Below are 11,584 nucleotides of genomic sequence, written 5' to 3'. Positions count from 1 at the left end.
GCAGTCCATCCTTGGGCATACTGCTAAAGGAGGGGTCGAGCATCTGAGTTTCGGCTGTGATAGGATTAATTTCCTTCATAGTGCAAGGTATGTTGCCATGGGTTAGATTTAGGATGAGAATAATGCAGATAAAAAAAAAATGTTTTCCTGGTTGCAGACCATGCTTCTGCAAGCCTTCTTTGTCTCCAGGATTCGTTCTTGAATCCCATTGAGGTATTCCACTGGTCAGAAAAAAAAAAAAACACCAGTGCGCTAGAAAGAGATTCCCCCACCCCTCTCCTTCCCTGGCTACATTTCACTCCTGATTCTTCAAGTTTCTCCCCATGTGAGTGCTGCAAGAGGATGGGGAGTGCTCTCCCACCTCTCCTTTGCAGGAGAGGCGCTCCAGGCCCTTTGCCATCTCTGTGGCCCTTTGCTACACTCTCTCCAGTATATCCGTGTCTCCCTCCTAGCGGGGAGCCCACAACTGGATGCAGTCCTCCAGGGGTGGCCTCAGCAGCAGTGCTGAGGAGAGGGGAAGGATCACCTGCCTCGACCTGCTGGCGATGCTTTGCCCACTGCAGCCCGCCCTTCTGTCAGCCTTCTTTGTGGCCAGGGCTCGTTGCTGACTCCCGTTCGAGTGGGTGTCCAGCAAGACCCCTGGGTCCCTGTGAGCAAAGCACTTCTCCAGCTGGGCGTGCACTGCTTCGTGGGTTGTTCCTCCCCAGGTGCCTGCCTTTGTCCTCCCCCTTGTTGAACTGCTTGGGGTTCCTGTCTCGGCAGGGCACAACCCCAGCTTTCTACAGAGAGCAGCAGCACCAAGGCGCACTCTGTGCAGAAGGAGCTGTCTCGACGGCATCATCGCCAGGCCACAGCCAGCGGGGCAGGCTGGCGGGAGGGCAGAGCCTCGAGCCCCGGGGCCAGAGGTGGCGGTGAGCAGGAGGCCAGGCCTGGGGCGATGGGGCGATGGCGATGGGCACGGGCTGGCCCCGGGCACCCCAGGCTGGAAGCCTCTCCCTGGGAGCAGCTGCAGAGCTGCAGGCCTGCAGCTGGGCAGCGCGCGCTTTCGGGGGGAGCACAGCAGTGGTGCCGGGCACGTGGGGAAGGAAGCGCTGAGACGAACACCCCAGCCCTCCTGGCAAAGGGCGGCATCGCCGCGCCCCAATCCCACCAGACCGACCCCATCGGCCTTCAGGCCCAGCAGCCCTGTGAGGAAGCGGTGGGCACAGCAGTAGGAAGAGGAGGAGATGGCGGCAGGGGTGGGGACAGCGATGCCAACCGTGTTGTTAGCAATACAGGGACTTTTCTGATAGCTTTCGTAGCTTTATTTCTTTTGTCCAATAGCTTCAGACTGCTGTGAGCCTTCTGGTCCGTCCCGGTTGCCAGCGTGCGCCCCATCTGCTGGCCCAGCCCCAGCTTGGCCAGCTCCTGGGGCGCTGTTCTAGTGTCGCCGGCGGGGTGGCCTCTTCGCGGGTGGGGCAGAGTCCTGGGAAGTGGGGGCCCTCCTCTTCGCGGCTCGCTGGGGCCCCCTGCGTCTTTGGTCCCTGCCCTGGCCGGCAGTGGAGGGACCGGCCACAGCCTCCTGTGGTTCCTCCGGTGGCACTTGTTGATTTCTAGGCTCAGGAACCGGGACGGATGGAAGGCGGCTCGGTCTCCCATGGAAGGCAGCATTTGAGGTCCCAGGGAGCTCCTCCACGTTGGTTCCCTCGGAGGGCTCTGGGCCGGCTGCTGGTGTCCCCACCGAGCTGACAGCGTGGCTGGGGACTGCTGCAGGGCTGCCCTCCCGTCCTCCGGCAGCACGGGAGGTCCCCAGGCCCAGGATGTTTCGGGCCTCCCCGCTGCACCGCTGCACGGCGGTGGCAATGAGCCGCTGCACGAAGCCGGCCGTCTGCCTTCCCAGGGAGGTCCTCAGGAGCAGGGTGAGGGCCCCCTCGTCCAGGCCAAAGAAGCGCAGGCCTGAGATGACGTTGCGCTGCGCTTCTGAGGCTGCCCTGCCGTCATCCCCGAGGAGCTGCCCCAGCTCGTGGCGCAGCCAGGGCAGCAGGGGCTGGAGCACAGCAGGGTACAGCCGGAACAGGGACGCCCAGGCGACGGGGTGGAGGCCGCCCACAGCGGCTGTGGGCACTGGTCCTGCAGCCTCTGGTCGGGAGGCTGGGTGGGCAGGAGCTCCGTCTGCCTGCTGGGCGGTGACCGGTGCCTCCGCAGGTGGTGGGATGACGAGCTCCTTGAAGCTGTTGTCCGCCCGCACCGAGTGCACGATGGAGCTCACCCTCCTCTTGCAGAGGGGGCACTCGGGCTTGCTCTCAGCCCACCGCCGGATGCAGGCAAAGCAGAAGCGGTGGAGGCATGGCACCACATAGCTGGGGTTCACCCAGCTGTCCAGACAGATGGGACAGCGGGTGTCCAGCGCCGTGGCCATGCTCTCCGCCTGCTGAGGTGAGCTGGGGAGAACTGGCGATGACGAGCCGCTCCCTCTCACCGGCGCTGCAGCAGCAGGTGTCACGCTGCAAAAGGCAGAGAAGAGGCCATGGTCATCGGCTGAGCCGGGGGCGGCTGGAAGAGTTGTGCAGGCCCCTCAAGGAGGAAACCCTTCCAGCTGCCCAGGGAGAGATGTCTCCGTAGCACTCACCTCTGCTGCTGCGAGCGCTCCTCCTGGGTCTCCCGACGGCCCGAACGAGGCAGGGCCGCGGAAGGATCTCCGATGGCTCTGGGAAGGGCACTGAGAGCTGCTGCAGCAACTCCCAGAGCACGACACCAGCACCAAGGCCAACCTTGCTCCTCACTCCAGACCTCGCGTAAACGCTCAGCTGGAGTGCGGGCACTAGCCGGCGCGGTGGGACTCTGCGCCCGCATATGAGCAGCGAGGGCCACGCAGTCACAATCCGTCGCTCCAGGCTCTCACAGTGCATCGCTCGGAGCCATCACAATGGGCCGTCCCGCCCCGCAGCGCTCGCTCTGGCAGCGCTCTGGCCCCAGCACATGTGTCTGGGGCTACCGCAAAGCCACTGTCACTCCATTCCCCCGATCTCCTGTCTAATGCTCAGCATCAACGTTATTCACCAGTCACTGCAGCCTAGGCCGTGTCTCCCCAGGGCGCCATCAGCTCACCCTGGCCACGGCAGACATCTCCACATACATTCAATAAAACCTCACGCCTGCCTTTGAGGCAGCACCACACAGTCCCACAAGCTCTCCCCACCCTCCAGCTCTGCTGCTGGTTCTTCCCATGCCAAGCCAAAGGCAGCCCTTGACTTGCTCTCAGGGTTTTTTTCCTGTCTTTCACCCCTCTCTGGGGTGATCTGCTCTGCTCAGCACTCGTCCTCCTTGGGGTCCTGGGTGGGAGAGATGTCAACAAGCCGGAGGGGTTGAGGAGAGGCCACTGATGCAGTGGGGCTGGAGCACTCGCCTCGTGTGGAGGGTGTATGGGGCCGGGGCCGGCTCAGCATGGACCAGAGGAGGCTTAGGGGCACCTAACAGCACTGCCTGGTGCCTGTGGGAAGGGATGACAGGGATGGGGACAGGCTCCTCCCAGCAGTGCCTGGTGGCAGGAGCAGAGACAAGCGGCATCAGCTGGGACTGGAGAGGTTCAGGCTGCAGATAAGGAAAAATGAAAAGTCCCGTGAGGCACACAGAGCACCAGAGTGGGGTGTCCAGCCAGGTGGAGGCATCCCTGAGCATGGAGGTTTTCAAGACCTGGGCAGGCCCAGCCCAGAGCACAAGGGTCACAAGCCTGCGAAGGGACACATGGGGAAGTCCCGGGAGGGAAAGCGTCGGCAGTGTGAAATGCAGCCAAGCTTCCCAAATGAGCCCATGGCAGCCGAAGCAAGGCACAGAGGGCCTAGAGATGCAGAAGGCTCAGCCCTATGGGGCGCTCTCTCCTCAGGACACAGAGCCCCTGCGAAAGCACACGTCCCCTCTCTGTGGAGCTCAGCGCAGGGCACAGGGCCTATAGCCCTTGAAGTGGGGGAAAGAGGTCCCAAGGCCAGGCCCCATGGTGCTCAAGGGAGGGGAAGGAAGCCCTCAAAGACCAAGGCCAGGCCCATGGGGCTTGGATCGGGCCTCTGGAGCCCTGCAAGAGCAGAGGGCCAAGCGCCATGGCGCTTGAGACAGGCAAAGGAAGCCCTACTAAACCGTGGTGCCAGGAGTGGTGGGACTCAAGTCAGGGGAAAGAGGTCCAGCAAGAGCAAAGGACCCAACTCAAGAGGTGCTTGTCTCAGTGCAAAGAGGCCCCCAGAGTCGATAGGGCCAGGCCCCACGGTGCTCAAGAAAGGGAAGAGGTTCCCTGCAGGAGCAGAGGGTCCGGCAGAGGGCTCTGGGGCACAATATACTCGGAGCGCTCAGGTCCAGGCCCCAGGAAGGACAAATGAGGGCAGAGAAGGCTGTGCAAGAGCAGGAGGAGAAGCCCTGCGAGTGCAGTTGGCCAGGCCCTGCGGTGCCTCAGTCAGGGCACCTGGCCGCACAGAGCTTGGCCTCCCGCAGCAGCACTTGTGCTGTCTTGCCTGGGGGGACGTGGGCTTGCAGCACGAGCAAGCACCAGCAAGACCTCACTTCCCTTTTCTTCCCATGGTGGGTAGACCTTGTCTGGCATAAGGACGTGCAGATCGCTCACCAGTTACCATCATGGGCAAATGAGGCTCAGCCTGGGGAAGATTCATGTAATTTATAGCCACTTGTTAACAGAGCAGGGCAGTGACAACTGAAAAAAACAAAAACAAAAACAAAAACAAAAACCACCAACAGTGCACTAGAAACTGCTTCCCCCACCCCTCTACTTCCCAGGCTCAATCTCACTCCCGATTCTTCAAGCTCCTCCCCGTGCCGAGTGGTGCAAGAGGACGGGGAGTGGGAGTTGCAGTCAGTCCATCAGGCTTTGTCTCTGCCGCTCCTTCCTCCTCACGCCCTTCCCCTGCTCCAGCATGGGGTCTCTCCTAGGGGATACAGGTTCTGCACGAGTTAACCCAATGTGGGCTTCCCACGGGCTGCAGTTCTTCAAGAGGTGCTCCATCGTGGGTCCATACCACGGGCTGCAGTCCTTCGGGAATGGGCTGCTCCAGCTGGGTCCCCCAGGGGATGCGGTTCCCACCAGACTGCCTGATCCTGCGTGGGCTCCTCTCCTCATGCTGCCATCCCCACCAAGAGCCTGCCCCTGCGTGGGTTCTTCATGGTCTGCAGCTTCCTGCAAGGCGCAGCCTCCTGCTCCAGCGTGGGGTCCTCCACGGGCTGCTGCATGGCTATCAGTTCCAACGTTGTCTTCCAAGGGCTGTAGGAACTACCTGCTTCACCATGGTCCTCTCCACGGGCTGCAGGGGAATCCCCAGCTGCGGTGCCTGGAGCACCTCCTCCCCCTCCTTCTTCACTGATCTTGGTGTCTACAGGGTTGTTTCTCTCACATCTTTCTCACTGCTCCCTCTCACAGCAGCGGTGCAGCATTTTTTATTCTTGCTGAAACATGGTGTAGAATCACAGAGTCATCTAAGCTGGAAAAGACCTTCAAGGTCATCGGGCCCAGCCGTCAACCTGACCTGCCGAGTCCCATGGCCGAACCGTGTCCCTTAGTGCCCCAGCTGCATGACTCTTCAATACCTCCAGGGATGGGGACTCGGCCACTTCCCTGGGCAGCCCGTTCCAATGCTTGACCACCCTCTCCCTGAAGAAATTCTTCCTCAGATGCAATCTAAACCTCCCCGGGCACCACTTGAGAGGTGCCATCAGTATTGCTCATTGGCTCAGCTCTGGCTGGCAGTGGGTCCCTTTTGGAGCCGGCTGGAAGCAGCTGTGTCTGACCTGGGGGTCAGCTCACAGTCTCTCCTCGCAGAAGCCCCCCGTGCAGCTCCTCTCCGCTTCCAAAACCTTGCCACTAAACCCACGACACTTCCCTGCTCAGAAGTGCTCTGCCCAGTGGTGGTCACTGCTTCCCTGCTCTGCCCAGTGGTGGTCACTGATGGAGCTCTCCTCCTGGGAGAGTGGGGGACAGCGGGCAGCCTCGAAAAGCCTGCCTCCCTCATCTCTCTCCTTTCCCATGCAACAGTATAGTGGGTTTACATGGCAACGTTTTGGTAGCAGGGAGCCATAGGGGTGGTTCCTGTGAGAAGAATCTAGAAGCTGCCCCATGTTAGATAAGGGCCCTGCTGCTGGCCAGAGCCGAGCCAATAAGCGATGTTGTCTGTGCCTCTGTGAGAGCATATTTAAGAAAGGGAAAACAAAAAACCTGCTGCCACACAGCAGCTGGGAGAGAGAGAGGAGTGAGGAACAGTCCTGCAGCCACCAAGGTCGGTGAAGAAGGAGGGGGACAGGTGCTCCAGGCACTGGAGCAGAAGTTCCCTGCGGCCTGTGGTGAGAACCATGGTGATGCAGGCTGTCCCCCTGCAGCCCATGGAGGACCACGGTGGAGCAGGTTTCCGTGCTGCAGCCCGGGGAGTGCATCTTGTCATCTTGTGCCGAAGCAAGGCACAGAGGGCCTAGAGATGCAGAAGGCTCAGCCCTATGGGTTGCTCTCTCCTCAGGACACCGAGCCCCTGTGAGAGCACATGTCCCCTCTCTGCGGAGCTCAGAGCAGGGCACAGGGCCCATAGCTCTTGAAGTGCGGGAAAGAGGTCCCAGGTCCCATGGTGCTCGAGGGAGGGGAAGGAAACCCTCAAAGACCGGGGCCAGGCCCATGGGTCTCCTTTGCAGGAGAGGCGCTCCAGGCCCTTTGCCATCTCTGTGGCCCTTTGCTACACTCTCTCCAGTATGTCCGTGTCTCCCTCCTAGCGGGGAGCCCACAACTGGATGCAGTCCTCCAGGGGTGGCCTCAGCAGCAGTGCTGAGGAGAGGGGAAGGATCACCTGCCTCGACCTGCTGGCGATGCTTTGCCCACTGCAGCCCGCCCTTCTGTCAGCCTTCTTTGTGGCCAGGGCTCGTTGCTGACTCCCGTTCGAGTGGGTGTCCAGCAAGACCCCTGGGTCCCTGTGAGCAAAGCACTTCTCCAGCTGGGCGTGCACTGCTTCGTGGGTTGTTCCTCCCCAGGTGCCTGCCTTTGTCCTCCCCCTTGTTGAACTGCTTGGGGTTCCTGTCTCGGCAGGGCACAACCCCAGCTTTCTACAGAGAGCAGCAGCACCAAGGCGCACTCTGTGCAGAAGGAGCTGTCTCGACGGCATCATCGCCAGGCCACAGCCAGCGGGGCAGGCTGGCGGGAGGGCAGAGCCTCGAGCCCCGGGGCCAGAGGTGGCGGTGAGCAGGAGGCCAGGCCTGGGGCGATGGGGCGATGGCGATGGGCACGGGCTGGCCCCGGGCACCCCAGGCTGGAAGCCTCTCCCTGGGAGCAGCTGCAGAGCTGCAGGCCTGCAGCTGGGCAGCGCGCGCTTTCGGGGGGAGCACAGCAGTGGTGCCGGGCACGTGGGGAAGGAAGCGCTGAGACGAACACCCCAGCCCTCCTGGCAAAGGGCGGCATCGCCGCGCCCCAATCCCACCAGACCGACCCCATCGGCCTTCAGGCCCAGCAGCCCTGTGAGGAAGCGGTGGGCACAGCAGTAGGAAGAGGAGGAGATGGCGGCAGGGGTGGGGACAGCGATGCCAACCGTGTTGTTAGCAATACAGGGACTTTTCTGATAGCTTTCGTAGCTTTATTTCTTTTGTCCAATAGCTTCAGACTGCTGTGAGCCTTCTGGTCCGTCCCGGTTGCCAGCGTGCGCCCCATCTGCTGGCCCAGCCCCAGCTTGGCCAGCTCCTGGGGCGCTGTTCTAGTGTCGCCGGCGGGGTGGCCTCTTCGCGGGTGGGGCAGAGTCCTGGGAAGTGGGGGCCCTCCTCTTCGCGGCTCGCTGGGGCCCCCTGCGTCTTTGGTCCCTGCCCTGGCCGGCAGTGGAGGGACCGGCCACAGCCTCCTGTGGTTCCTCCGGTGGCACTTGTTGATTTCTAGGCTCAGGAACCGGGACGGATGGAAGGCGGCTCGGTCTCCCATGGAAGGCAGCATTTGAGGTCCCAGGGAGCTCCTCCACGTTGGTTCCCTCGGAGGGCTCTGGGCCGGCTGCTGGTGTCCCCACCGAGCTGACAGCGTGGCTGGGGACTGCTGCAGGGCTGCCCTCCCGTCCTCCGGCAGCACGGGAGGTCCCCAGGCCCAGGATGTTTCGGGCCTCCCCGCTGCACCGCTGCACGGCGGTGGCAATGAGCCGCTGCACGAAGCCGGCCGTCTGCCTTCCCAGGGAGGTCCTCAGGAGCAGGGTGAGGGCCCCCCTCGTCCAGGCCAAAGAAGCGCAGGCCTGAGATGACGTTGCGCTGCGCTTCTGAGGCTGCCCTGCCGTCATCCCCGAGGAGCTGCCCCAGCTCGTGGCGCAGCCAGGGCAGCAGGGGCTGGAGCACAGCAGGGTACAGCCGGAACAGGGACGCCCAGGCGACGGGGTGGAGGCCGCCCACAGCGGCTGTGGGCACTGGTCCTGCAGCCTCTGGTCGGGAGGCTGGGTGGGCAGGAGCTCCGTCTGCCTGCTGGGCGGTGACCGGTGCCTCCGCAGGTGGTGGGGTGACGAGCTCCTTGAAGCTGTTGTCCGCCCGCACCGAGTGCACGATGGAGCTCACCCTCCTCTTGCAGAGGGGGCACTAGGGCTTGCTCTCAGCCCACCGCCGGATGCAGGCAAAGCAGAAGCGGTGGAGGCATGGCACCACATAGCTGGGGTTCAGCCAGCTGTCCAGACAGATGGGACAGCGGGTGTCCAGCGCCGTGGCCATGCTCTCCGCCTGCTGAGGTGAGCTGGGGAGAACTGGCGATGACGAGCCGCTCCCTCTCACCGGCGCTGCAGCAGCAGGTGTCACGCTGCAAAAGGCAGAGAAGAGGCCATGGTCATCGGCTGAGCCGGGGGCGGCTGGAAGAGTTGTGCAGGCCCCTCAAGGAGGAAACCCTTCCAGCTGCCCAGGGAGAGATGTCTCCGTAGCACTCACCTCTGCTGCTGCGAGCGCTCCTCCTGGGTCTCCCGACGGCCCGAACGAGGCAGGGCCGCGGAAGGATCTCCGATGGCTCTGGGAAGGGCACTGAGAGCTGCTGCAGCAACTCCCAGAGCACGACACCAGCACCAAGGCCAACCTTGCTCCTCACTCCAGACCTCGCGTAAACGCTCAGCTGGAGTGCGGGCACTAGCCGGCGCGGTGGGACTCTGCGCCCGCATATGAGCAGCGAGGGCCACGCAGTCACAATCCGTCGCTCCAGGCTCTCACAGTGCATCGCTCGGAGCCATCACAATGGGCCGTCCCGCCCCGCAGCGCTCGCTCTGGCAGCGCTCTGGCCCCAGCACATGTGTCTGGGGCTACCGCAAAGCCACTGTCACTCCATTCCCCCGATCTCCTGTCTAATGCTCAGCATCAACGTTATTCACCAGTCACTGCAGCCTAGGCCGTGTCTCCCCAGGGCGCCATCAGCTCACCCTGGCCACGGCAGACATCTCCACATACATTCAATAAAACCTCACGCCTGCCTTTGAGGCAGCACCACACAGTCCCACAAGCTCTCCCCACCCTCCAGCTCTGCTGCTGGTTCTTCCCATGCCAAGCCAAAGGCAGCCCTTGACTTGCTCTCAGGGTTTTTTTCCTGTCTTTCACCCCTCTCTGGGGTGATCTGCTCTGCTCAGCACTCGTCCTCCTTGGGGTCCTGGGTGGGAGAGATGTCAACAAGCCGGAGGGGTTGAGGAGAGGCCACTGATGCAGTGGGGCTGGAGCACTCGCCTCGTGTGGAGGGTGTATGGGGCCGGGGCCGGCTCAGCATGGACCAGAGGAGGCTTAGGGGCACCTAACAGCACTGCCTGGTGCCTGTGGGAAGGGATGACAGGGATGGGGACAGGCTCCTCCCAGCAGTGCCTGGTGGCAGGAGCAGAGACAAGCGGCATCAGCTGGGACTGGAGAGGTTCAGGCTGCAGATAAGGAAAAATGAAAAGTCCCGTGAGGCACACAGAGCACCAGAGTGGGGTGTCCAGCCAGGTGGAGGCATCCCTGAGCATGGAGGTTTTCAAGACCTGGGCAGGCCCAGCCCAGAGCACAAGGGTCACAAGCCTGCGAAGGGACACATGGGGAAGTCCCGGGAGGGAAAGCGTCGGCAGTGTGAAATGCAGCCAAGCTTCCCAAATGAGCCCATGGCAGCCGAAGCAAGGCACAGAGGGCCTAGAGATGCAGAAGGCTCAGCCCTATGGGGCGCTCTCTCCTCAGGACACAGAGCCCCTGCGAAAGCACACGTCCCCTCTCTGTGGAGCTCAGAGCAGGGCACAGGGCCTATAGCCCTTGAAGTGGGGGAAAGAGGTCCCAAGGCCAGGCCCCATGGTGCTCAAGGGAGGGGAAGGAAGCCCTCAAAGACCAAGGCCAGGCCCATGGGGCTTGGATCGGGCCTCTGGAGCCCTGCAAGAGCAGAGGGCCAAGCGCCATGGCGCTTGAGACAGGCAAAGGAAGCCCTACTAAACCGTGGTGCCAGGAGTGGTGGGACTCAAGTCAGGGGAAAGAGGTCCAGCAAGAGCAAAGGACCCAACTCAAGAGGTGCTTGTCTCAGTGCAAAGAGGCCCCCAGAGTCGATAGGGCCAGGCCCCACGGTGCTCGAGAAAGGGAAGAGGTTCCCTGCAGGAGCAGAGGGTCCGGCAGAGGGCTCTGGGGCACAATATACTCGGAGCGCTCAGGTCCAGGCCCCAGGCAGGACAAATGAGGGCAGAGAAGGCTGTGCAAGAGCAGGAGGAGAAGCCCTGCGAGTGCAGTTGGCCAGGCCCTGCGGTGCCTCAGTCAGGGCACCTGGCCGCACAGAGCTTGGCCTCCCGCAGCAGCACTTGTGCTGTCTTGCCTGGGGGGACGTGGGCTTGCAGCACGAGCAAGCACCAGCAAGACCTCACTTCCCTTTTCTTCCCATGGTGGGTAGACCTTGTCTGGCATAAGGACGTGCAGATCGCTCACCAGTTACCATCATGGGCAAATGAGGCTCAGCCTGGGGAAGATTCATGTAATTTATAGCCACTTGTTAACAGAGCAGGGCAGTGACAACTGAAAAAAAACAAAAACAAAAACAAAAACAAAAACAAAACAAAAACCACCAACAGTGCACTAGAAACTGCTTCCCCCACCCTCTACTTCCCAGGCTCAATCTCACTCCCGATTCTTCAAGCTCCTCCCCGTGCCGAGTGGTGCAAGAGGACGGGGAGTGGGAGTTGCAGTCAGTCCATCAGGCTTTGTCTCTGCCGCTCCTTCCTCCTCACGCCCTTCCCCTGCTCCAGCATGGGGTCTCTCCTAGGGGATACAGGTTCTGCACGAGTTAACCCAATGTGGGCTTCCACGGGCTGCAGTTCTTCAAGAGGTGCTCCATCGTGGGGTCCATACCACGGGCTGCAGTCCTTCGGGAATGGGCTGCTCCAGCTGGGTCCCCCAGGGGATGCGGTTCCCACCAGACTGCCTGATCCTGCGTGGGCTCCTCTCCTCATGCTGCCATCCCCACCAAGAGCCTGCCCCTGCGTGGGTTCTTCATGGTCTGCAGCTTCCTGCAAGGCGCAGCCTCCTGCTCCAGCGTGGGGTCCTCCACGGGCTGCTGCATGGCTATCAGTTCCAACGTTGTCTTCCAAGGGCTGTAGGAACTACCTGCTTCACCATGGTCCTCTCCACGGGCTGCAGGGGAATCCCC

General features: G+C 62.1%; 1 protein-coding gene across 1 annotated transcript; it reads right to left on the bottom strand.

Moving 5' to 3' along the window:
* Positions 1–1,056: 1,056 nt before the first annotated feature.
* LOC121062166 lies at positions 1,057–4,311 on the bottom strand. Its single transcript, XM_040541880.1, has 2 exons — positions 2,609–4,311; positions 1,057–2,483 (listed from the first exon to the last, which is right to left on the bottom strand). Exons 1-2 carry the CDS (start codon positions 2,830–2,832, stop codon positions 1,421–1,423), a joined length of 1,287 nt encoding a protein of 428 aa, XP_040397814.1. The 5' UTR covers positions 2,833–4,311; the 3' UTR covers positions 1,057–1,420.
* Positions 4,312–11,584: the final 7,273 nt, after the last annotated feature.

The sequence above is a fragment of the Cygnus olor genome, chromosome Z (genome assembly GCF_009769625.2).
Source record: "Cygnus olor isolate bCygOlo1 chromosome Z, bCygOlo1.pri.v2, whole genome shotgun sequence".
In the NCBI taxonomy this organism is placed as follows: domain Eukaryota; kingdom Metazoa; phylum Chordata; class Aves; order Anseriformes; family Anatidae; genus Cygnus; species Cygnus olor.
This window is presented reverse-complemented; position numbering and strand designations above follow the sequence as displayed.